Here is a 27,352-nt window from a genome sequence, read left to right on the forward strand (position 1 = left end):
GTTAAAATAATATGTTATTAGACATTACAATAAATAAGTCAATCAAACGCGTTTCAAATTTTCAACTGTGAGTCAGGAATTAATCATTTTATCGACTTTGACATGAGAGTTATTTTTTCCTTAATGATATAGTATGAATACTCTTTTTAATTTTCACTCATAAAAATTCAGATGACAGATAATTAATTGTTTGAAAATGGCACTCTTTCTCTCAGGATGGTATTCATGTGGTCCCTGTGATGGGTTTCTTGATGGAGCCAATTGTTAATATAATGATCTGCATAACAGCATTACACCAGCGGGCCACTCTCCTTAATCAATAATTCTCTAACTTTACATACAAATATCCTTAAGCTCGAGCTGGTAGTAAATCATGTAACTAATCAAGGTAAAAAGCCAATAAAGCTTGTAGTTCAACTCCCAGATTTGGCCAGTCATGAACTTAGAGGATTAAGTAAATAGTAATTAATAAACTCTTAAGCACCCAGTTTAGTTCTTCTTTTACCCATTTTAAGTTAATTAGTAAACTGCAACTGCTTCTATACTTCAGCAGCAAGGTAATTATTAAGTACTGAATGATCAGCTCCAACTTATATTTATCCAAGTGCTTATTCTAACTGGATGCACCTGGCTGCAACAGATTGTTTAGTACTAATCAAGATCAGGGAATCTTGGTTCTTCAGGCTCAGTTATATATTCTCGATCCAGAACCAGATATATAATACTTGGATCTAAACCAACGCTGCAGCCGTCTTCGAAAACCTCAATTCTGAATTCTGATCCGGTGGAAAACTCAGAACCGGAAAAACAGTGCCGGTCCTGACATTTTGGAGGTCTGAGGCGAATAATTAAAATGTGGCCTCATATAAAAAAATCATATAATCGAACAAACTTTTATATATATATAAACTGAATCCCTACATTAATAGTATTGCAAAAAATAAAAATATTAATTAAGGAAAAAAAAATATAAAAAAAAGAGGCCGCTACGACTCGAACCTTGGTGCAACAAAACTCTATCACCGCTGCACAATTGGCGGAGGCCCGCCGGAGACCGGTGGCCTGAGGCGGCTGCCTCAGGCAGCAGCCCTCAGGGCCGGCCCTGCGGAAAAATACCCGATAGAAAGTAAACACGTATACGATTAGGGTTCACCACAGTTAAAAGAGGCGTCGTTAGCATTTCCAATGATGATAACGTGCAATAAAAGAAGCATTTAATTATCATCAGCTCTGGTGAACATTGACCGGTTAGTCTTTACCAGCGGATTTCCAGACACGGTAGACTCCAGCTGACGTGGATCACTGGGTTTCTGCCACTCACGGTGTTCCGCAAAACCATGCACTAATATTGAACGTAATACCAACTTAATCATTATTTTAAATCAAATATCTCTAGTCCTACGCAGCTACTACTATAAAACAAAAAAAAATAAAAAAAATAAATATAAAAGGAAATCACCTGGTGTGATAAAGTTGGTTGAGCGGCCTAACATGTAATCTTTGTGTCTAATGTTTGAGTCTCAACTTCCACTAAGACAGCATGTTTGAGGGTCCTTCGTTGTCTAGAATTCAAGTTTCAACTCTCACCAATTTATGACCAGTATATCTGAGGGGCATGTCTGATTTTGCTAAGATACTCTCCTGAATCTCGGTCTAAATAATTGAATGAGTGTGTTATTAATTCGATAACATAAATGAGATGACTTATTATCTAAATTTCGATTAAAAAGAAAAAGAAAAAAGGAAACTATAGTATATACACTAAAGATTAGGTGGGTAGTGGACCAGTGAAACACATCAGCAATCAGCCCCTTTCTCTATCTATCTCTGTCCCACGCTCTCTTTTTCCTAATCGGTCTCTCATATCATATCAAAACCCCCCTCTCCCCTTCTCCTTCCCCTTTCACTTCATCCATCTCCTTCCTTTCCTTTGCTCCCTCCCACCTTTCCTATCTCTTTCCCACTCAAACCTCCTTCACCTTCACACACTCAGACTCTCTCTCCCTTTTTTTTTTCCTGACCATCATGAGATGAGGAGAATCTTCACCATCGGAACTCCCGCTTCTAACTAGTTAATCATCAAACCTAAACCAAACTCATCCCCCCTCTCATGGAGCCGTACGGCAATTCCGGTGGCGTCAGCAGCAGCGCCAGCTCCTCTTCCTCCTCCTCCGCCGCCTCCATAACCAAGCCGCATGAGATGGACGGGTATTTGGCCGAGGCCGGGTACATGGTCCGCTCCTCCGACCTACGACACGTCGCTCAGCGCCTCGAGCGCTTGGAAAACGTCATGGTCAACTCCCCCAACGACCTCGCCCACTTCGCCTCCGACGCCGTCATCTACAACCCCTCCGACCTCGCCTCCTGGGTCGACTCCCTCCTCTCCGCCTCCGACCTCTCCATCTCCGATCTCGACTTCCCTGGCGTCATCATCAACAATCATCACACCGCTCTCCCCACCGCCGACACGTGGGCCGAAATTCCACCGATCTCCGCCGCGCCGCCGCAGAACCACCACCAGGTAACCGCCGTGATGGAGGAAGACTCCGGGATAAGGCTAGTGCAGCTGCTCGTCACGTGCGCCGAGTCCGTCCAGCGCGGCGATCTCGCATTGGCCGGCTCGATTATCGAGACCATGCGGGCGCTGCTCACACGTGTCAACACGGATTGCGGCATCGGAAAGGTCGCCGGCTACTTCATCGACGCCCTCAGCCGCCGCGTCTTCACCCCGCAGAGCGTCGGCTCCGACGGCGGCTCGGCTCACCAGAACGAGCTTCTCTACCACTACTTCTACGAAGCCTGCCCCTACCTCAAATTCGCGCATTTCACGGCGAACCAGGCGATCTTGGAGGCCTTCCACGGCCACGATTGCGTCCACGTCATCGACTTCAACTTAATGCACGGACTCCAATGGCCGGCGCTGATTCAGGCTCTGGCTTTACGGCCCGGTGGGCCCCCCTTGCTTCGGCTGACGGGCATTGGACCGCCGTCACCTGACGGCCGTGACTCGCTAAGAGAAATCGGGCTCCGGCTCGCGGAGCTGGCTCGCTCCGTTAACGTCCGTTTCGCTTTCCGCGGCGTGGCGGCTTCGCGTCTCGAGGACGTTAAGCCGTGGATGCTTCAGGTCAGTCCAAAGGAAGCCGTAGCTGTAAACTCGATCATGCAGCTCCATAGACTTCTCGGATCCGATTCGAACCGGAATTCTCCGATTGAAATGATGTTGGGATGGATCCGAAATCTTAACCCGAAGATTGTCACCGTCGTGGAGCAAGAAGCGGACCACAACAAGGCAGGGTTCTTGGAGCGGTTCACGGAGGCTCTTTACTACTACTCCAATATGTTCGACTCGCTCGAAGCTTGCGGCGCCATGCAGCCGGACAAGACCCTAGCGGAGATGTACATACAAAGAGAGATATGTAACGTGGTATGCTGCGAGGGACTGGCTCGCGTCGAGAGACACGAGCCGCTCTCTAAGTGGAGAACCCGGCTAGAACTAGCCGGATTCAGCCCGCTCCACTTGGGGTCGAATGCGTTCAAGCAGGCGAGTATGCTGCTGACGCTGTTCTCGGCGGAAGGTTATCGTGTGGAAGAGAAGGAAGGGTGTCTTACACTCGGCTGGCATAGCCGACCTCTGATTGCGGCTTCGGCTTGGCAGGTTATGCCTTTGCCTGAAGCAACCGCAACAGCGACTAACCCACTTGGGATTGTTAATCATAGTGCCAATCATGTCTAAATTTTTACTTTCTTTTTGAAATTTTTACTACTACCGTTACTACTACTACTCGAGCTTTATGTGGTAAAATCGTGTTGCACCAGATATGAATTAAGGAACTATCCATTAATAACCATGGCGGTTTAGGTTAATTAAAGTTGCAGAAAGAAAAAGGAAAGATTTCCATTTATGGTTGCCGTGTTAGTGAAGGTAATGGCCACTTGAGTTTTTGGTTCACCTTTTCAGCAATTGATAACTCGATCATGTTCACTTACAAAGGCAGGAAATGTTTGGTAAGTTGTTCACTTATCAAACAATATAAATTTAGTAGCAAGCTCGATCTAAGAGTTTATGAGAGAGAGAATTGATCTAAAATGTTTACTAGATTATGGTGAGAGAGGACAACAATCAAAAGAATCCAAGTTGGGTAGTTCAAATGTGTTACTTCAAAAGACGTACTAATAAACTAGTCAGAGTGTTTTAGGTAATATAAGAGCTCTTCTGAGTTCTGCCTCTTCATGTTGCTTGATTCAACTCATTTAGTCATGACCATTAACTAGTTAAAACTTTCTATGTAGTGTTTCTCATTTTGGGATTAGTTTTGTGGAGAAACCCAGATTCTCAAAATTTCTGGACTGAGATTTGAAATGACAACTGAATCTATTTGGTATTTGCCATTACGAAAAGAAGAGCGAGCATGGCCCCAGATTCCCAGAAGCAGTCAACCCACGCAGGAAATTAAACTAGTTGTAGGAGGCTGTCTAGCTCAGTCTGCCTCAGTGTCTCTTGGTGACCTCCAAAATTGATTTTGTTTTGAAAAAAATTTAAAGAAATCAAAGAACAGAAAATTGAAAGAGATAGCACGCTGGTACTGGAACCTGACGTATTCCATATTGGGAAGAAGGAATCAGCTTAAGCGTCCAATCTAGTGACACCCTTTGGGAACCCTATTTGTTCATTAGGGTACTCTAAAACTCTTAGACTGCTACCTTCGACCAAACACTACACCCTTGGGTTGGTATGTGATGGAACTGGAATTGGAATCCAAATCTGCATTCTCTACCTAAACATTATTACTCTTTGATTTAGGGAATAAACTAATATCAGATATTTTCTTTATTTCTATGATTTATTAATTGAATGCATGCTTCTTTTCTATGTTATTGTGGTCGATTTAAAATAATTTTTCAAGTGTTTTTAGAGGAAAATCAGAAACGAAAATAACAATCCGACCAAGAAACAAAATCTAAAATAAGTTTGTTTATTTTGTAAAAACAACCGCAATTTGTAATTTAATAATCACATGCATAGATATACATCAATTATTATGCTCGAAAATGGAGACTTCCACCAAATAAAAGAGGATCGACTGTGAAGTGGTGTCATTCATGTACGTACTGTAATTGCTAGGGCCAGAAACAATGGAATCATAATTGATGGAGTTGAGGATCGATCAACCTCGAATAGAAAAGAGGATTCAACTTTTGCAATGTACGAACAGAAATGCAGACACACCCACAGCTTTAGCCTTTAGCTAGCTTTCACCATTGCGTTGTTGGCCTGTATTTGATTCCAGGACTGTGATTCTCAACAGTTTTACATGAAAAGAGATTCAATCCCAATTCAAATTCACCATCTCACTTTCACTTTCTTTCAGCTCGAGTGGTTGCCAGCGTAATTAATCATGCAGATAGGTGCATGTGGGTTGGCTAAGAATGGAAAAGAAAGAAGGGAGTACAAAGCTAACGGGACCCGTCGACGTAATTATGAACATGAATGTGGACTCGACACTGCTTTGCTTCACATGGAGGTAGGAGAGAGCTAGCACCGTCCTCGGGCCACCCTTTGTACCCATAGCTAAGACATATTGCATTTGGGGGAAAATGGATCTAAGCAGGGGCAGATTTCTTAAAGTTTTGTTGTTGCGACTTAGAAGCAACATCAAGAATCTTCTTTATTACCTGTCGAAGATTTCGCTTGCTTGATTGTTCATGTCTTAGCTTATTCGAAAAAAAAATTTCTATTAGGATCTCTAGATTTGCTCATTTGACCTCACAGGCTCTTTACACCTCCTACTTGCTTTTTAAAAAGTAAAATTTGCTATCTAAACCTCTTTCAGATACCTAACTTAACCTTACCTATAAATGGAATGTTCCGAGCATTAAAGATGGGTTTCAGTGCTCCCATAATTGTTTGTTTACCAAACAAGAAAAACTGAAATAATTATTGAAAATAAAGTCATAGCTTGGTAAATAATTAAAAAAATATAGCCATAATTGTTTTCAAGCCTAATGTTTCATATTACATGGTTACTACCGTTTTGGCTAGGTTACAAAATTAAATTTTGCTCATTCTATCGTTTTATTTAGCTTTATCTTATATGCCGCTTCACAGGCTTATTTGGTTTAGTTAGAGTGTTTCTATTGGGACCTCCAAATCTGCTCAGTTGACCTCACTCTATTATAAATTATTAAATAACATATATAGCTTCTTATAAAATGACTATCAAGGACAATAATTATCGTAAAAAAATATTATATTTAATTTCTCTAGACTTTCCGATTCAATAATATTATATTGCATTCTTTATTATTTTCCTTATCTATTTTCATTTTCTAATTTCACTTCATACTCATTAAAGCATTTATATATATTTAATAAGAATTCAAACTATAATCAAGATCATGTGACATAAAAATTCCTGTCATCATATATGTTGAACGCATATTGGTGAGGGATACCAAAAGAAATCATTTATGACCTAAATCCCAATCTATTCATTATATTTACCAAAAAAATAAAAGAGCTAGTAGTAAAAAAAATAATCTAAAACACTATTAAATAATTAATAATCATGAGGTACAGAAAATAATTAAACATTAAGAAAAATTACTCTTCATTTTTTTTTTTGCACATCTACAAGAGAAAAAAAAAGTAAAAAAAAACAATTCGTTTTTATTATAAATTAATTTTTAAAGCCCAATACCTTGTGTTTGAGTTTCTTTTTTATTAGATAAGAGATTTATGTAATCCAGTTAAAGAATAAATATGTAATTAATAGTTTGTTTGCAAATTATATGAGTAAAGTTATTTCAGGAACTTGAGTGAGGTTTAGTGAGTAAATTTAGTATTTAAAAATTTGATAGGAGGTGTAAAAAGCAAGGAGGTCAAGTGAGTAAATTTAGAGGTTCCAATAGAAAAACTCTTAGTTTACACTCTCTATCCCTCGTTTCATGATCTTGTTATACTAATGAGAAAAACCTTTTTCTAATTTTGTTCCTATTGCATCATAGTTTTGTTCTTGTATAATTCACCAAGTAATTTTTAATGCATTTTCTTTTGAATTTTTTTTTTCTTCTAAACCTTTCACAAACAAAGAAATGAGATTTGAAAATGGAAAACGTGAATTGTGTTTCTATTATTATAAAGCTTTGGAGAGAGAACAAAACAATATATACTTTCTTAATATTTTGTTGTCTGTAACAGTCTTTTTATATAAGGACATATAAGTCATTTAATAATTAAAAAATGAGGGAGGTCTAGTAAGTAGATTAGGAGGTCCCAGTAGGGCTATCAATGAGTCGTGTCGGGTTGGGTTCGTGTCGGGTTAAGGTGTTTGTTGTGTTGCAAGGTACAAACCCAAACCCAAACCCAACCCATTTCCAACCCAAACGGAGTCTAACTTCAAGTACCAAAATGTCCCATTTAATACATCAGGTATCAAACTATCCAAGTAGCACTACCTCAGGTACCATAGGAGGAATTTACCCTTTAATAATCGTGTCAAAAATTTAAATCAAAACCCAACCTATTTATTAAACGGATTACCCGTTTCCAACCCGCTTAACTCATTTAACAAATATGTCGTGTCGTGTTAGACAAAATAACTCATTTAAGGGTTAACAATGTGACCCATTTAACTAAAAAATGCATAAATTGATTAAATTCACTAAAAACTCCACAAAACGAATAATATAAATAAATATATATATTCATAAATAATTAAATCCAATAATTATAAAGCAAAATATTTCAAATTGTCTAATCTTATGATCAAATACTCCCAACGTCCAAAATTTCAAGAAGAAGTATAGTATAATCGGGTTATACGGGTTAATTCGTGTTGGCGGGTTGACCCATGGCCTACCCATTTATTAAATAGGTCATGGCGGGTTGACCCATGGCTGACCCGCTTTTTAATCGTGCGGGTTCAACCCGCTTTATTTAGTGCGGGTTTCGAGTCGTGTTGGAACTGACAGCCCTAGGTCCCAGTAGAAACTCTTTATTTTATAAATAACCCATCGTACTTTTTAAATAATATTGTTACCTACTTTTATTATTTAAATTGGACATTTGAACTGACATCTTATTCCCGTACAAAATAAAGATTGAATCAAATCACTTTGAAAACGAAAACAACTTAGACCATTAGGTGTATACGTTTTTTCTTTTTCATTTTATAAAACTTCTTGACACTCGAAATAATCATGTTACAATAAGATTTTTGATTCCAAATCACTTTGAAAACGAAAACAACGACTTAGACCATTAGGTGCAGGCGCTTTTTTCGTTTTCATTTTGTGAACTTCCTCGATATTTGAAATAATCGTCTCAGAAGAAAACTTTCGGTTCCAAATTTTAAGGAATTTAGTAAATCGTGTCACAAAAAGACTTTCGATACCAAATCTTAATGAGTTCATGGGAGTGGCAATAATCGATGGGATTGGGTTGTTAACAATGAATCTCTTTATTGAATGATAATTTCATTCATCACTATTTTTAGTATAATACCACTAGTACAAGAATTAGGTTTTGATAAGACTGGACAGATAGACGAAACATCGTTGAAACGGCCCGCGGGTCATACCGGAACCGTAAAGGCCCACCGTTTTGGCATTATTTTTTTTCCAAAATTTCACGTGATTTCGTTAAGAATCGTTTTCAGCAAGTTGAACATTTAAAAAAGGACCACCTTAATAGCAGTTAGCCCAAGCCCCAGGGGCTGAGAAACTGAGAGAGCATACTCACGTGTCAGTTATCTCTCCCACGTGTTGAAAACGACATCGTAGTTTTCTATGAGGTCAATTTTATGGTGACGGGGACAACTCTTAAAATAGAGATCCACATATAAATAAGACTAAATATTATGGGCTCGCTATCAACAAGTTGGTCTCACAATGAATTGGCCCTGATGTGGACGCATGATTTTCCCACTAAATTATCATATAATAACATTGCAAGAATTTGCCAAATTAGTCTACCATCAAGGACTGCGATGATGATGATGATTTTTCAAGTTCGTATCAAATACAGTAACAGCCCAAGGAAAATTGAGTTTCATCATTTTGACCTAAGAGAGGAAAATGGTTTTTTTTTTTTTTCTTTTTGTTTTCCCTAAGGTATAAAATTGTAAAAGCTCTACAATATTATATTCAACGGAAATCGGAGTTAATCTTTTAATCAGTACTTGTTGATTCATAGTTTTTTCTTCTTCACATGAGTGAATCAGTGCCAAACTCTCATTGCTATTTGATTATAACCTGTTTTGAAAAACTCGAGGTATTTTGAACTGTTTTGTTTGTTGACATGAACAAAATCGAGGAAAATTTCTCAAATTATTTCAAAATTGAAAAGATATATATATTTTAAATTATTTTTTTATTTTATTAAAAAACGACCATAGGTCATAAGAATTTGGGTAACTTAATATGAAAAAATGAATTGGTCCAATATTGTATGTGACAAGCGAAACCAGACCTAGACCCAATACTCCAGCCGAAGTCCACTAGTGTAAACGTGGATTGTGTTGCCTCTTTTCTTTTCTTATTTTCCTACTATATGGCCCTGATTTTGTTTAAGTACGAACTCACCGTTGCATTACAGAAGTGCAGTTCTTCCATGTCTTTTTAGTTTTCATTGTGAAAGTACGGTTGCTTCGGTGAGGGTTGAGGTTCAGATCCTACATCCATAACCCACCCGATTTTGAATTTAAGCTTTATTCATATTGTTGCCTTTCGATTCTTGTACAATCTTTTGATGTTGTAGCTGTACTTCGTGCCTTCGTGGTAAGAACCAACATTTCTTTCTATAGGGTAAATTCTCAAAGTGTTTTTATAGTTTTCAAAGAAAAACAATACGAATTTAGTGCTTATCAATAATATACTGAGTTAAACTTCATTGGTTAAAATTTAATTCAATAAAAAAAAAAGTTATGATTTGTGAGTGATCGACTATTTTCATATATCGTTGTTGTTAACTTGTTATTTTTTCCAAATAAGTAGTGATATATCAACAAAATAATAACTAACACATTAAAAAGAAATGCGTACAAAGAAGGCGATGGATAGACCGATCAAGTAATTGAGAAAGAATAACTTGAATTTGAGATCTATAATGCATCATATAAGCACTAAACAAACAGAGAAATATTTGAGTTTATGATGTCAAACACCTAATGTAAAGAAAAAGACGACCACATAATAAACAAAAACAAATCACAATCTTACTACTTGTCTTTTCTACTCCAAAAGCAATATATTGATTACTAAATGAAGTGTATACTCCACAAACATAAGAACATACCGAAAGAAGTGTTGTGAAATAGGATTTTAACGAACTAATAAATGAGAAACATTATTTATTGTGTTTAGAATCCTAAAAAGAAGAGGGAAAAACTCTTTCTAAATTTTGTTGTATGTACACAGGCGATATTAGTAAAGAAATTAGTAAAAGTTGGGAGATATAGTCAAATTGTAGTAACAATTAGATGATCAAAATAAATGTTGCTGCTAGATTAAATCAATTGCAGTATACAATATGATTCTGTTTTCTGACAGAGCGACGACAGGTTGGTGATTAAATGAGAAGCGAGGAAAGAACTCGTACAATGACAATTAGTAGATATAGTGGCAAACTCATAATTAAGTATGTTTTTTGAAAGGCTATAGACTAACTCCCTACACATCCCCAAGTAGGTTCACGTGTCAATCTAATGGGAGAAGCTAGTAGTAGATGGACATCATTTTTTTTTTTGGTAAGCAAAATAGTGGCTGAGTGAGTTACCACTCTGAGACCGAGAGCAATTTGGGTATGACCCCTCCCCAATGGATGTTTTTCACAAGCTGAGGTTTGAACCAGAGACTTTCTATTACCAGGAGAAGCTCTGCAACGTCTACCCCACTTGCAGCCTAGCATGCTTACACTAGACCAACCCCATTGGGTTAACAACATATTTATTTATTACCAAAAATAGAAGAGAGATGGTTTTATAACTTTTATTACATTAATTTTTGTTCTTTTAATTCTCATTTAAGCATTACATGTACAATAGGAAAAATGTCCAAACTAGGTCATAGTTTTCATGCTTTTTATATTGTAATTGATTTTCTTTTATTTATTTTTTATTTTTTGAATCGAAATAGATCATCCAATTTTAAAATTCAACAAGCAGTGCCATAAAGGACACACCCCTGAGGGGCCGACAGAAAGAACCGTCTTTTAGGACATACAAAGGACCTATTCTAGAGAAAACATAACCTCTCACTCCCAGGTGCACCCACCTTTTAAGGAAATTTACGCACTTTTATTCTAACAAAACCTAGAAAACTCAGAAGCAGTTTAAGTAAATGTAACAACTGAGCAACTAGATTTTGCGACCCCAAACAGAATATTAAACAATATTTGGGTTAGAGGATGACATCCCATCCTCCACACCCATAACTAAGGAAGCCCAGAACCCGAAACTAAAGGTCCAAGCTACCCACTCCCAAGCCACAAACCAAATCAAAGCCCAAATGGCCCAAGCAGGAAATGCTAAGGGCACCCCGACCTGTTTTAGAGCACCAGCGCCCCTGCTTCGTGAGCCACGGTCGTGGCCTCCGACGACACGAGTAACCTCACCAGCAAAAGCATCGGCCTTATTCTCCAGTATATCCCTTATAGATCGATCAATCCCCATCAGTCTATGTGAGGTTTCACGAAAACAGAAGGATCACTCCAAGTCTCAAGCCTTCGTTGCCGTGGCCGCCCATCCCAGAGTTGCATTCCCATCGCCGCCACCAAAAACAGAATTGTCTTTGTCTCTACAAAACCAGATCCCGTCAATCCCCAAAACAAACCAACCACTATGATCAACGATCAATGCACCCGCGCCGCTGCCAATGGCAAACCGATCACTCACACCGCTACCAGGAACATTTATCTCCGCAAAGGGAACAGAAAGGCTAAAATATGAAAGCATGGAGTTTCGTCGGAGGAGTCCGCCGTTACCAGAAGATTTGGACCATAGAGAAGGATGAACCCCTCCTTTCTGATCTAAGGTACATTGCCGTAGTCGATCAAAGGAGGAGGCCAGCGAGAGAACTCTCTCTCTCTCGAGAGAGAGGCATAGGGTTTTATTTATTTATTTTCTTTTGTTAACAAGGGAGTAACTAATATACACAAATTTCAAATTCCAGCCTCTAATAGCTTAATACAATATGTATACATAAATTCCTAACTCTATTTAGTAATGTAGTTGTTGAATTTTCTGAACCTAATAAGTGTTCTTTGGTAAGAAGCGAAGTATGAAATAGGCAGAAAAGTGTAAAGAAAGCATAAACTGGAAAGAGATTCATTTCATTCATCAAAAGATATATAGATGCCAAAATAGTCCTCAGTACAAGTCTACAAGATATAGAGCTGGGCAGCTGGGCAGATAACTCGTACAAGACAGCTGCTAGACACGTGTCCATAGGACCACAGCTACTTGGGCTACATGACTACTTGGGCTTAATTATACTACTCTGGGCTTGCAAAATAAAGGTTTGAATAAGGTTGTTCTAAACAACCGCTCCCCCCACGAAGAATGTGCATGTCCTCAGGCACAAAATACAGGAAAACGTGCAGCGATGGTGCTAGCATCTTCCCAGGTAGCAGCATCCTCTGTTGGCATACCTTCCCACTGAATTAGCCAAGTAGTGATGCGGTGCTTCTTTCTTGTGTGAAATTCCATGTCAAGATCACAGAGAGGTTTCCACATGATGTCACCGTGCTGGTCAAATTGGGGCAAAGTAGTGGAGACTGGAATTCCATCGCCGAGTCTCTTCTTCAGCAAGGAGACGTGGAATACAGGGTGAAGCTTTGAGGATGGTGGCAGATCCAAGCAGTAAGAGACGGACCCAATCTTGGCAACAACTTTGAATGGCCAGTAGAACCGAGATGATAGTTTATGAACTGTTCTCTTAACCAAGGATTTTTGTCTGTAAGGATGAATTTTCAGAAATTCCCAATCGCCCTCCTTGAATTCTCTCTCATTTCGCTCTGATCAGTGCATTGTTTTATTCTGTTTTGTGCCAGTGCCATATGGGAACAGAGATTAAGAAGAAGTTCATCTCGAGCCTTCAGTGAAGTGTCTACCTTGTGGACCTTTGTTGTGCCAGTATGTATTTGGAAATAGATGGTGGGGGTTTTCCATATAGTGCCTGAAATGGAGTTGTGTTGATGGTTGATTGAAATGTTGTGTTGTGCCAGTACTCGGCCCAGTGGATGAGAGCTTTCCAAGTTGAGGGTTTGTCGAAGACAAAGCACTGCAAGTAGTGTTCCAGGGACCTGTTGACCACCTCTATTTGTCCATCTGATTGGGGGTGGTATGCTGAACTGTGATAGAGTTGTGTCCCTTGGAGTCGGAAGAAGTTTACCCAGAAGTTGCTCAAGAATATAGGGTCTCAGTCACTGACAATTCGTTTAGTCATCCCATGAAGCCGGAAAATCTCCCTTGTGAATGTCTCTGCAATCTGAGCTGCTATGAATGGGTGAGAGACCGGAATGAAATGGGCAAACTTCGAGAGGCGATCAACCACCACCACGGTTGCATTGTATCCATGAGAATCAGGCAATCCTTCCATAAAGTCCACGGAGATGTCTTCCCATGTATCCTCAGGTATAGGGAGTGGTTGCAGAAGGCTTGGGGGATGTATAGCCTCATGATTTTTCCTTTGGCATTGATCACAGGAGGCCACATAGAGTTTTACCTTCTTCCGCATTCCAAGCCAAGCAAAGTTGCGGGAGAGACGAGTAAGGTTCTTAGGTACCCTGAGTGACCTATCATCAGTGAACCATGGTACTCATGTAGTAGTTTAGCATGCCAATCTGAAGTTGCTGGCACAAATATTTTGTTCTTATACATAAGTCTGCCATTGGTAACTGAAAATTTCTTTTTTGTGTTGTGACCCTGGGAAAGTGCTTGAATGATGGAGTTGGCCTCAGTGTCTTTTCTGCAGGCATTGTCAATGTGGTGGATGCTATCAAAGATCGGTGCTGAAGCTATTTGGATTGCCATTAGCTCATGTTGTCTTGATAAGATGTCAGGTACTGTATTGAGCTTCCCTACTTTGTACTCAATGGTTTAATTGTAGCCCATGCCAATAGTTTAGAAAGCCACTTGTGTTGAGCTAGGGTACAGATTCTTTGATCGAGCTGAGTGTTTGATGGCCTGTTAACTTGATGCATAAACTCTCGCAAGCGTTCGAATTGTGTCAAGTGAGAGAAGTATTTGGACCTTAGTTTATTGCAAGGTTCTAAAAAACGCTAGGCGCTAGTCGGGCGGAAACCCGGGAACTAGTGCCCAGGGGCCTAGGCGGTTTTTTTTTTCTTCAATTTATTTTTATTTTTATAACATATAATTATATAAATAAAAATTATAAAAGGTATTATAATGTTTGAAAATAATGAAAATACTTATATTTTGCATGGAAAAATAAAAAAAACAATTGCAAATTAGATTCTTGCAAGACTAATCCCAAATGGAAAAATAGATGCCAAATGCCCAAAACCGGATACTAGTTAAAAAATTCAAAAGAGAATAACAAATATTTATTTGGATTATTTGCTGCAATGCTGCCACGATCCAACACCATGCAACTAATCAATTATACAACTAAACACGTATACAATTCAATTGCCAAGTTAGTATAGAAAGCAACAAAGCAAATATCCATTATTCGATCTTACCCTCAATCATCCAAAACAGCAAAACAAGAGCAACCCAGAATAATTGAATACCCAGCAAAGCAGCAACTTACCAAGCGTCCAAGCAAGACTTCGACTGAAGATTGAAGAATCGAACCAGAATGTGGAAGAGAGCAATGACCAGTTCTTCAGAAAGTGGATATGTTTATGAGAGACAAATTGATTGAAACTTTGGAAGTTGAAACCCAGAAATTCAATCCTACCAATTATGCAAGTACCACCGTCGAGGAGAGGCTGGAGAGCAAAGGAGGCCACGCAGCCATGCCGGAGACTCGGAGAGAGAGAGAGAGAGAGATGGCGACTGCAGTCACTGCAACTCTGCAAGGCTAATCTAGAGTCGATTTTGGGTTCAAATTTTAAATTTACTACGATCAGTCTATTGAGTTTAACAACGAGTTAAGGGAAAAAAAAAAAAGTAGGCAGCACCCAGCGCCCAGGAAGCCCCGCCCAGGACGCTTAGACTCCACCTAGCCCGACTAGGCGGCAGAAAATCGGTCCAGCGCCCAACTCAAACGACTAGGCAAAAATCCGAACGGTAGTGTGGCGCCTAGCGCCTAGGCCGATTTTTAGAACCCTGGTTTATTGTACCTTGGGGCAGTGGCAGAGCTAGAAAATTATGTTTACTGGGGCACAAAGAAAAATATTGATAATATCAAAGCATAAAAAAATTTCTATATGTAATTTTTATCTAACAACGGTAATTATCCTGAACTTTCATAATAGTCTCATCATCTACATTAGTAAAAATATCATTCTCATTCAACTGCGGCAATACATGTTACTGATGTTAATTAATTAATTTTTAATCATTTCCGCATTGGAGTGAGAAATTTGTAAATATTAATTGAATGTCAAAAAGGTTTGGGAATGAAAGATATTATATAATAATATTATATTATATAGGATATCAAAACCTGATTTCCATTCTAGATATTAATATATTAAATAATTTTTGATAAGATAAGAATTGATATAATAAATATATATATATATATATATAAAAGAAAAAGAAGAAAAAAGTATATAGAAAAGAAAAGACAAAAAGAAACAAAAAGTTTTTAAAAGAAAAAGCCCAATTGGTAGGTTAGGGCCCTGGAAGTTCCAAACTTCTTTCTTTCCTCACAGACCTGCTCTCTTTGCCTGCATGGCTGGCTGCTCACTTGCTGCACTGAATTTGTTCTTTGTCCTAGTTCTATATATATATATATATATATATATATATATATATATATATATATATATATCAACTTGTGCCAAGAAACATGACTGGGGCACGTGACCCAGGGTGCCCCTTTATCCCTCCGCCGCTGCCTTGGGGATTAGGTGTCAGACCTAACCGAGATAATTGGCTCTATGACAACTTGAATGCATACAATAAAATTATCAAATAAAATAAAAACTAAAAACAATCAAGGACCAAGCCTTGGAAATGCTCGGCTTAACTCACACTAAGCCTATTCAAAGCCACTAACTTGTAGCCTCAAGGGGAATATACACAAATGAGTCGTTGGATTCAATGATTGAGAGTTGATTTGACTTTAACAAAAAGTTATAAAATGCAAAGTGATTAATAAAAATGCAAGGAAAACTAGGGAAGTGTAAACAATATAATGAAAATGTCGGGTGCTAGGGAGGCTTCTTCACCCAAATCTTATGTGTCGGAAGCTAATATAATGTAGATGCAAATTTCATACTTTGGCGGTAGTCATATCCAATGCGGTTCAAGGCTAAAGGACTGAAATTCCCTTTTATTGTATTCCTACTCTGGTTCAAGGGTCGTAGGAACTCACTTTGCATGAATTAGAACTGGTTCAAGGGTCTCTAATTCACATCAAGAGGCTTAAAGATCGAGGAATTAGACAACTAAGCGACCCATGCGCCTGCGCATTCATGGAACGGGTGTTAATCACCATGCTTATGACCCTTCAAATACGAAATTGAATGTTTCTATCTTAGAAATTAGAGGGGGTCAAGCCTCTAACTCTATCCTAGACATGCTCAAAATACGCACCCTAGAGTTGACTAGGCTCCTAGATATGCATTTTAATCCAACAAAAATAGATATAAGCATCCATCATATGAAAATTGCATTATTACATTAAAATAAGCATCTTTTACACAAGATTTGAACTAGGGCACATAACCTTAGCCCCCAACAACAAAACTACTCATTACCCATCATTAAACTAACATCAATATACATAATTTAAAGATAGAAGTAAGGAGTAACAAGAACAAGCCACAAATTGCTATAGAGCAATTATGACTAGTCTTGATTTATGGCTCCCCACTTTACCCAAATTTGATAGTAATGAAGCTCTTAATTCTTGGGCTTCCCCTTTGAATCTTGTGAAATTGATGATGAGTAGTGGTGGAGAAGTGAGAAAAGATAGAAGAAAAAGAATGGAATGGTGGTGAGTGGTTCGGTGTTAAGAGGAAAGAGGATGGAAATGGGGTCTGGTGGAGTGTGTTGTGTGGCATTGGTGGTGTTCAATTCCCACCGAAGATGGATATGTGTACATGCTCTTGGCTATCACGAAGGAAGATAGAAGAATAGGGTTTGTGGACTTATGAACTGCCACGTGTCAAAACCAGACTGATTGAATAATGTAAGAGAAGTTGATCACGTGTTGTTGTTGGCTGCAAGTAGGCTTGGCATTTAGACCTATAACCCACAAACCCGCACGCTAAAAGCCCGCACGAACCCGCACTATTGTTAATCCGGGCTGAAAAAAAACCCTCAAATAAACGGGTTGGGCCGTGCTAAACCCGTTATTACCCGTCGGAACCCGTTAACTAAAACTCATTTCTTATTTTCCTCTCTTTCGGCAACCAAGAGCAGCCTCCATCTCTCTTTTCTTCGAGCAGCCTCCAAACCCAAAACCAGCTTCGAGATCAAAGCAGAGAATATAGAGTATCCATAGTCAAATTTATTTATTTACTGCTCATTTTCTTACTGCAGTCACAGAAAATCTAACACGTAGCAATCAATTATATGATCTAAGGAATTCAATTCTACAGATAATTACTATGTAAGGGAAGAATGGAAGATCAAACACTACAAACAGCAGCTGAGATTTCTATCACTACTATCTACAATTTATGAGTGAGGGAGAAGTAAATCCCGCTCGATCCCTGCCTCCATCAGGCCTCTACATGAACAAAAGTATTAAGTAATGGTAAGATTAAGACTGATCTTAAATTCTAACAACAATTAAGAACCAAGGACAAGATTGACGAAAATCGTCAGAAATCGAAACTGGCAGAGCTCTGCCGCCATTGCCTTTCCCTTGCTTGGCAAAAATTTGAATTGAATGTACAGGAGATGAAGAATGTTGGCAATACTCTTTAAGCTCAAATTTGATAGTAAAAGTTGTTTGTGGGTTTCTTTGGCTGCTCGATATCCCTGTTGGATTCGATCTTTTATGATATGAATACATAGTTGAACTGATAATAACTTGTTCCTTTACACTTGTACCCAGCATATAACGTTTCGAACAAATGTATAAAATGTGTCAACTTTTCTTTGGTAACACCGCATTAGATTTTTACCAAGTTTTATTTGAAGAGCTTGTTAGCAAAAGCAAAAAAATTATATACATAAAAAATAATAATAAATAAATAAATAATAATAATAATAAAAATTAAAAAAAATATGTTTACGGGTTCCAACGGATATCTGCAAACCCGTTAAGTTAATGAGTTTTTACCGGGTCGGCCCGTTAAGAACCTGCACGTTGCCAGGCCTAGCTGCAAGGTTAGTTAACCTTAATTAACCAATTTAATTAGTTAATTAACCTTGTGTTGATGCGTTGTTCCTTCATATATTTATTATATATAATTCTCTTCTCTTCTTTTGTTTTTGTTTTTGTTTTTTTTCCTTTCTCTTCTTCTCAATGCATTTCCACATATACTATCGGAGACAGTTAGATTCCGCTCCCTTGATAGCCTTGACCACGATTGACCCGCATTGACTATTTTATCCTTTTTCGGAAACTCCAATTTCACACTATTTTATCTTTCGCAATTCCACTTATTTTCTACAAAATAAATAAAAATGGATCAATTACATATTAAATTGACATGGGGATTGGCTTTAGATATAATTACACGTATATAAATGCGTGTAGTCATCTGTCTTGATTGTAAAGGAATTCCCCAATAGATACGGTCTCCACTTTTCATTTACAAATAGGATGACAGACATTTCACAATCATAAGTTGTACATACATGACATCTGCCGGCCATAATCAGCACTCATACCTGACCATGTCACTTTGTCGGAACGACTTCAACTGTGTGATCCCTGGGAACACAGCAAGACAACATTCACTGGCAAGCCATCTCCAGGCCGAAATATGCCTCAACACACCGACACGCGCCACCCAAAGTCGTCTCTGCAGAAAAGACCAAAACTTAGCAAACTGAAGCATATCAGTGCCACATCGAAAACAAGACTGAAGCAACTCACTATCTCACCTATAAAAGTTCACTTATCTCTTCATTCATTACGCATTTAATAGCTATTTACTGCTACATTTGTCAATATAAGTACATCGTCTAACTTTAGCATCGGAGGAGCGAAGACCGCCAACCGCGGTCTCCCCTCTTGACGCCGTTGTATTTTTCTTGACAGATTAGTGGGATTTCAAGAACTCTCAATATATTTGAAGATTGGACCCTCGTCCACATCATATGGCGGTATTATAAACATTAACATTGACGCCGTCTATGGGAAACTTTGAACTAAGAGTCATCCCCCATAATCTACCATGGCTAGCGGAAGCGGCGATGGTGTTGAAGATCAAGCAGGCCGACCCGTCAACCCTCAGCCCAACCCTACCAATCCAATAACCGTCAACCGTGAATTGTTCACCACACCAATCAACATTGACTGTCAAAACCTCAACACCCCCGAGGTGTTCTCAACACAATCTATCGTGGAAAATCAGACTGGCACGAGCCGTCAAGCACAAGGTTGAGATCTTGCCGTTATGTTAGAAATAGCCTTGGCAGACTTGCACAGTTCAAATAGAGAGCGAGAAAAGGAGCGAAGGGAAAAGGCGGAAGCTCAAAATCAAGTGGTGACGCTATTGTCAAAATTTGACGAGCTGAAGAAGGCGCTAGGAACAAATGCACGACCGACCCAGAGTGAACACTCCCAAAGCGCAAGGCTTAGTCCAAGCATAGGGACAATAGCAGCACCGATACCAGTAATCCCAATGGGTGTCGCTCTAAACCCAGCTGAACTAGCGGGATTAGGACCGGCACCACCGCCACAGTTGGCACAAGAGCAGCTAGCGGACTTATAGCCGCAATACTATAACTTATTCAGCGCTGACCAGCAAAGGGGAACCAGAAACATACTGGCGCCCCGACAACAGATAGTGGCACCAAATCAACACATGCCTAGACCGACTGTTGACGCCACCACCTTGATACTGGAAAAAAATGCTGGAACTAGAGGAAATGTTGTTTAGAGCTAGGCTAGCACCCTACCTCCAACACAAAATCCACTCTTTGCGGAACGACCATGTCCATTTACCACCAGAATTTTGCAAACCGTCGGACCTACATATGCAAAGACCCCCAAGATAGCCCAATTTGGCAGCTCAACATATCCATTCGTGCACATGGATACATTCAAAAAAGTCAGCAATAATAAGGGATTTGTTGACGCAACTCTTTGTCACCTATTCAGTGAAACATTGGATGGCAAGGCAATGCGTTGGTTTTTTGAGTGCCCGCCAGGTTCCATGGATTCATTATCAGCTCTATCAAACGCATTTCTATCACGGTTCATCCTCATGACGGACAAGTATCACAACTCCAGCCAACTATTCAGTATCAAACAAGGTACTGATGAGTCGTTAAAATCATTTGTCACAAAGATGGAGGATAGCCACATCGAGATGTCGGGATCTTTACAAAACAATGGCGCTGGCAGCCTTCAAGCAGGGACTCCTCAAGTCAAGTTTTTTTATACCATCTTAACTGCAATTATCCAAATGCCACATATGACCACGTCATGAATGAGGTGGTCCTACATGCCCAAGCCGAGTACAACACTTATGGCGCCACACTACCACCACCACAAAGTCCACTCAAAACCCACCCTACCACATACCAACAAGGAAACACCATCACAACTCCAAACATCACCGCACTACCCAATGACAAGAAAAAGGAGAGGCAGCAAGGCAACTACCAAGACAAGCAGCAAAGGGATCAGCAGTATCACAGTAAGGGCAGCAGATCTTTTCACAATGACCGTCGCGACAGTGGCGACAACCGCCACAATAACCCCCCCACAAATACTCAAAAATTTGAGGTTTTTACAGTCTTGACGGCGTCATATGAAGAAATATATGATCAGTGCAAGGATCAAATCCCACCACCACCCCCAAGAAAATACCCCTGCAAATGGTGCAAACACCATGAATAGTGGTCACAACACCAAAGACTGCAATGCCCTCAAGACTGCAATCGAATCATTATACCGCGACGGAAAGTTGGAGCAGTACAAAGTTCAACAACCACAGCTTGTTGTAGCCAACATCGACCCAATGCGGCGGATCAACACCATTGATGGCAGTGCTTTCATAGGCAGCTTATCACACAGGGCAAGAAAGCATTATGAGTGCGCTAATCACCCAAAAGAAGTATTCAACATCCGTTATGACCGATCCGCCAAAATGGCCAAAACTGGTTGGGAACCAATCACTTTCTCCGAGGAGGGGGAGCGAGGTATTCACACACCCCATAACGACCCATTTCTGATGGATGCAGTCCTCGACAAGTGGTCCGTCGGAAGGGTACTAGTAGATAGCTGGTCCACAGTCAACGTCATATTCAACGGCTGTTACAAGCAACTGCAGTGCAACAGGAAACTCCTGCAAGACCACGAGCCGCTACTCAGTTTCTCCGGAGATGGGACCCAACCTCTGGGGTCAGATTATATGCGCCTATCCATTGGGACGGTCTCATATACGGCGGAAATACACACATAATTCATTGTGGTAGATTGCTTAAGTTCATACAATGCCATTATCGATCGCCCAGCCCTTGACAAGCTCAAGTGCATCATCATCAGGTACATGCTACTCATGAAGTTACCAACACGTAACGGCACTTACTCCATCAGGGGAAGCCAATCAATTGCACGAGAGTGTTACTCAACAACGATGTCAATGTCAAGAGGCCGCCATGAAATTTTAACGGTAGCCAATACACCACAGTTGACGGACAAAATTGACAACCCCAGATATGATAAGGAAAAATACTTCAAAAAGGAGCCAGTCAACCCAGAAATGTCTGTCCGCATTGTAAGCATCTCCGACGAGCACCCAGAGAGAACTGTGCGCATCGGAGCCCAACTCTCCCTTGAGATAGCGGCTGAACTCACCCAGTTTCTAAAAGAAAACGCCACAGTCTTTGCATGGTTGTATGCCGACATGCCAGGAATCTCTCCCTATATAATTCAACATAAACTCAGCATCAAGCCATCCTTTTACCCCATCAAGCAGAAGCGACGGGCATTTGACGAATAGTGATATCGGGCCATCAAGGAAGAAGTAACCAAGTTGCGAGACATAGACTTCATCCGCTTGGTTAATTATCCACAATGGATCTCTAACGTGGTAATGGTAAAGAAACCCAATGGGAAGTGGCGGATGTGTCTCGACTTCAAAGGTTTGAATAAGACATGCCCCAAGGATAGCTTTCCGCTACCCCTCATCAACCAACTGGTTGATGCAACAGCAGGGCATGAGATACTCAGCATGATGGATGCCTTTTCTGGCTACAACCAGATAAAGATGCATCCCGACGACTAGGAATGCACAACATTTACCACCGACAAAGGTTCATACTGCTACAATGTCATGCCATTTGGCCTCAAGAATGCAAGAACCACGTACCAATGGTAGATGAATGCAATGTTAGCTGAACACTTGGGCAAGATCATTGAAGTATATGTCGATGACATGCTTGTCAAAAGTGTAAAAGCTGGAGGTCACGTAGCCAACCTCCTCATCATATTTGCCATATTGCTAACATATGGAATGCGCCTAAATCTGGAAAAGTGTTTCTTCGGCGTCATCGCCAGCAAGTTCCTTAGATACATAGTTAGTGAGCGAGGAATCGAGGCTAACCCCGACAAAGTACAGGTGGTCATGAACATGAAATCTCCTGAGAAAAAAGTTGAGGTACAAAGCTTGCAGGGAAAGTTAACGGCACTTTCCCGGTTCATCTCCAAGCTCACCGACAAGTGCCTACCATTCTTCAAGGCAATGAAGCAATCTCATTGCAAGGTGGTTGACTGGACGCCTGATTGTGAAGCGGCATTTTAGGGCCTCAAGGAATACTTGGCCTCTGTTCCATTACTCCCAATTCCAGTATAGGGCGAAATACTATACATATACCTAGAGGTATCCAAGTCCGCCATAAGTTGTGCAATTGTCCGCAGGGAAGCATCAGAAGAATTGTCGGTATTCTACGCCGACAGAGGCATGAATGGAGCGGAAACAAGGTACCGCCACTTGAGCAACTTGCCTTAGCACTTATAATGGCCGCTAGGAGGTTGCGCTAATATTTCCAAGCACATACAATCCATGTTCTCACAAATCAAACGCTAAAGCTAGTACTCCAAAGTCCGGAACACTCAGGACGCCTTAGCAAATGGGTAATAGAACTCAGGGGACAAGCCAAGAACTGCCATCAGGGGACAAGCTATTGATGATTTCATAGCAGAACTAACCGAACCACAGCCGAAACATACCACCGATGCAATGTCGGAGGGTAGCAATCAGCACCCTAAAACCACTCAAACAAAGACACCATCATAGTGGAATCTCTATGTAGATGGTTCTGTCTGCGCTAAGGCTAGCTACGCCGGTATCATCCTCACAGGACCAGGGGGACTTAACGTAGAATACACCCTCCTTGACTCGGGTCTTAGGGGACTTGTACTTACATGAGCATTTACCAAGCATAATTAGCTATAATGAGCCACGCTCATACTACCGTCAGCGGTACCAACAACCACTAACGGTGTGCCCTATGGAAACATTGCCAAGCAGGCTATCACCTGAGCCCCGGCTCACCCCCAGCTCGCAGCTGACGCGCCGCGCTAGTATCGCCTCGCTGAAGCATCAGAAGTTGGGAACTGAACCATATCAGTCCCACATCGTAAACAAGGAAGAGATCAGTCTCTTCCCCACCTATAAAAGGTCCATTTCTCACTCCTCATTAATTACGCATTTATTACTTACCTACTGTTATTCTGTCAACACAAATACATTGACTAACTTAGGCATCGGAGAGGAGAAGACCGCCCAGCGCGGTCTCCCTCTGACGCCCCTTTATATTTTACTTGATAGATAGCGGAAGCTCTAAGAACATCACCAGTAGCGGTCCGCCCACCGGACCAGCGTTAACCAAAATTCGACCACCGCCCAATCTCAAACATTAACATGGAGTAAAAGAGTGGGCAACCTATTAATTGTGTAGGCAGCAGTGAGAAGACATTCACCCCAAAACTGAAGAGGCAAATGAGATTGGAAACGAAGAGCTCGAGAAACTTCTAGAAGGTGTCGATGCTTGCGCTCAACAACACCATTTTGTTGAGATGTGTAAACGCAAGAATGCTGAAAAATGACTCCTTGATCTTGAAAGAAGTTGCGTAAAGAAAGAAATTCAGCGCCATTGTTGGAACGAAATTGTTGAACATGGGTATTAAATTGAGTCTTAACATAAGCAAAAAAATGTCGAAGTAAATGTTGCGTGTCACTTTTGTGACGCATGAGAAAAACTCATGTAAAATGAGAAAAATCATCCACTATAGTAAAAAAATAATGAGCACCATTAAGATAAGGCGTCTTAAGATGTCCCCAAATATCACAATGAATACGAGAAAAACATCAAGAAGTTTTTATTGAACTAGAAGAAAAAGGTTGGCGGGTCTGTTTAGCTAAAGGACCCTGCACATTTATGACTAGAATCAAAAACAAAAGAAAGAGAATTCTTGGCTAGAAATTGTAAACGAGCAGGAAAGGGGTGTCCCAAGCGGCGATGCCAGAGATCAGATGAGATGGTAATATGACCGGAAAAGGGATGTGTGGTAGGAATGGTAGAAGACAACACCATAAGATAGTACAAATTTCCACGTCGCTTACCCACACCAATCGTCATCCTCGTAGCCAAATCCTGCAAAATACACCAAGAAGGGAAAAAGGTTACTGAACAATGCAAATCATCTATAGTGCGTCCAACAGACATCAAATTAACATCGAATGAGGGAACACAAAGCACATCCCACAAAACTGCATTATTAATGGTAATTGACCCTTTCATAGTGATGTTTGCCTTGGCTCCACTAGGCAAAGAAACAGAAGGAAAAGATGCATTCTTATGGCTAGTAAAAAGATGTGGTGAATTAATAATGTGGTGAGTTGCTCCACTATCGATTATCCATCGATTAGGATCCACCAAAGACAAACCTGAAGCAAACTCTGTAGCAGAAGTGGCGTTAGCCTGAGGAGTTGGTGGCTTAGGATTCAATGCAGCAATGACCTGAGTGTATTGATCTTTAGTCAGGTTGGGAAGTGTGGCTTGCAGCTCCTTAAATGAAGGTGTGCAATCAACATGACTAGCAAAGGCATCATTGCGTGGTGGAGGTCGATTTCTTTGTTGTTGATTGTGTTTATAGAGCCGATGACCAGGTGGAAAGCCATGTTTCCTGTGACAAGTCTCCTCAGTATGATAAAATTTGTTACAATAGGTGCATTGAACTGGAGTACGATTGCGAGAACTGCTGCCTTGATTGCCCGGATTAAAAGATTGTGGCTTGAGATTGTTAAGAATGGCCATTGCTGCTGCGTTGGATGGAGCAAGGGCAGCAACACCAAGTTCTTGCTGCTTCTCTTCATGAGTTACTGAAGCATAGGCCTGTGGCACGGAAGGTAATGGATTCATTAGCAAAATTTGACCACGAGTACTTGCATATGATTCATTCAAGCCCATAAGAAATTGCATGAGTTTGGTGCGGTCATTCTGTGCCCCACAAGTGCAATTCTCCACTGTATTGTATGAGGCAAGTTCGTCCCAAAGTGCTTTCAACTTGGTATAATAAGCAGCGATTGACAACTGGCCTTATTCAATCTTGTAGATGTCTCTTTGAACCTGGAAGATACGTGGGGCATTTCCCAAGGCAAAGCGTTCCCTGAGATCTTCCCAAATAGCATAAGGTATTGTGCAGGAGAGGACCGAATCAGCAAGGTCTGGTTCAAGAGAATTGAGAATCCAGGACAAGACCATGTCGTTGCATCGCTACCATAGAGCATGCTCCTCTGGTTTCTTGATTTCAAAGGGTTCTTTGATTGCACTGGTGATGAATCTGGTCTTATTCTTCTCACTCAAGGAGATCTTCATGACGTGACACCATGAGTTGTAATTGTCTCCTGTCAATTTCTTGGAGACAAGGATGAGACCGGGATGGTCTGAATGATGGAGAAAGAGCGGATTTGCATATTCATTAGAGGAGGTGTCATTGGTGCAGCTGCCACCATTGGGAGTTTCAGAAAATATATCATCTCCAGCCATGAAAGGTTAGGGAAAACGAAGAAGGATAAAGGCTGCAAAAGAATTTGCAGAAGAAAGAAGAGTCAGGACGTTGCCTGCTCTGATACCATAAAGAATTATAATTGTGATTGAATTGATTTTCCTTCTATTCATAATCATCAATATATACAGATATACAACTTTGATCAACAAGGAAACTCTATAATCTAGGGATACAGATAATGCCATAATCCTCATGTACATGATTTCCTAAAGATACAAAAGATACAAGAAATCTATTCTTAATTACATAATATTCTCAACTAATTACATAATATTCTTAATAGTCTCTAAGATTATCCCTATTCTCCCTTGGAAGTAAAAAGGTTTCACTGTCTCTTTAGAGAAGATCGAATTCCTAATCTTTTTGGGTCTTGAATTAGTAATGAGCCAACTCTTTAGAATGTGTGTGTGTTTCTTTATTTTTCTAATAAGTGAGAGATGCCTTGAAAAGGTGAGAGGGTTTGATAAAATAGTGGAGACATTATTTGAAGAGATCCGTATGAGATTTGAGGGATTCAATAGACTTTTAAGCTTAATAGATTGAATGCATTGAGAATTCTCTTTTAAGAATAGGGTTCCAAGGAGAGTGATCAATTTTGTGTGGGAAAAATAAAAATGTTCTGCAAGTTGTTATCTTCTTATCATTATCATTATTCTCTAATAGGCCTTTGCGCAAGATCTAATTTATGACATTTTTGGTTGGGCTAACAGCGCCAAGAATGAGTGTGCAAAAGGGAAGTCTAATTATCCGGACCATGTCATTGAAGAAACTATAAACGATTACAAGTATTCGTTTTTTCTTTAGCCATCGTACATTCAAAATAAACAAGCAAAAACCATTTTTTTACGTATCAAATTAATTTATTCAATAAGCTATAGAAATATGACATTCACAAAAAATGTAAATAATCAAGATCTCACTCACATTTTTACAGGTGAAAGCACCCCAAAACTATTGTAGACCATGGGCAGCACTATTACATAGATGAGGGACAAAACGCCAACTGCAG

General features: G+C 40.1%; 2 protein-coding genes across 2 annotated transcripts; both read left to right on the plus strand.

Annotated features, from left to right (window-relative positions):
• Window positions 1–1,889: 1,889 nt before the first annotated feature.
• LOC112188833 (DELLA protein GAI) lies at window positions 1,890–3,947 on the plus strand. Its single transcript, XM_024328051.2, has one exon. It carries the CDS (start codon window positions 2,111–2,113, stop codon window positions 3,731–3,733), a length of 1,623 nt encoding a protein of 540 aa, XP_024183819.1. The 5' UTR covers window positions 1,890–2,110; the 3' UTR covers window positions 3,734–3,947.
• Window positions 3,948–12,557: 8,610 nt separating this feature from the next.
• On the plus strand, window positions 12,558–27,352 carry LOC121051865. The gene is made up of 3 exons (XM_040515389.1): window positions 12,558–13,765; window positions 13,958–14,059; window positions 27,278–27,352. The coding sequence occupies exons 1-3, from the start codon at window positions 13,447–13,449 to the stop codon at window positions 27,301–27,303; spliced, it is 447 nt and encodes a 148-aa protein (XP_040371323.1). The 5' UTR covers window positions 12,558–13,446; the 3' UTR covers window positions 27,304–27,352.

The sequence above is a fragment of the Rosa chinensis genome, chromosome 2, assembly GCF_002994745.2.
Source record: "Rosa chinensis cultivar Old Blush chromosome 2, RchiOBHm-V2, whole genome shotgun sequence".
In the NCBI taxonomy this organism is placed as follows: Eukaryota; Viridiplantae; Streptophyta; class Magnoliopsida; order Rosales; family Rosaceae; genus Rosa; species Rosa chinensis.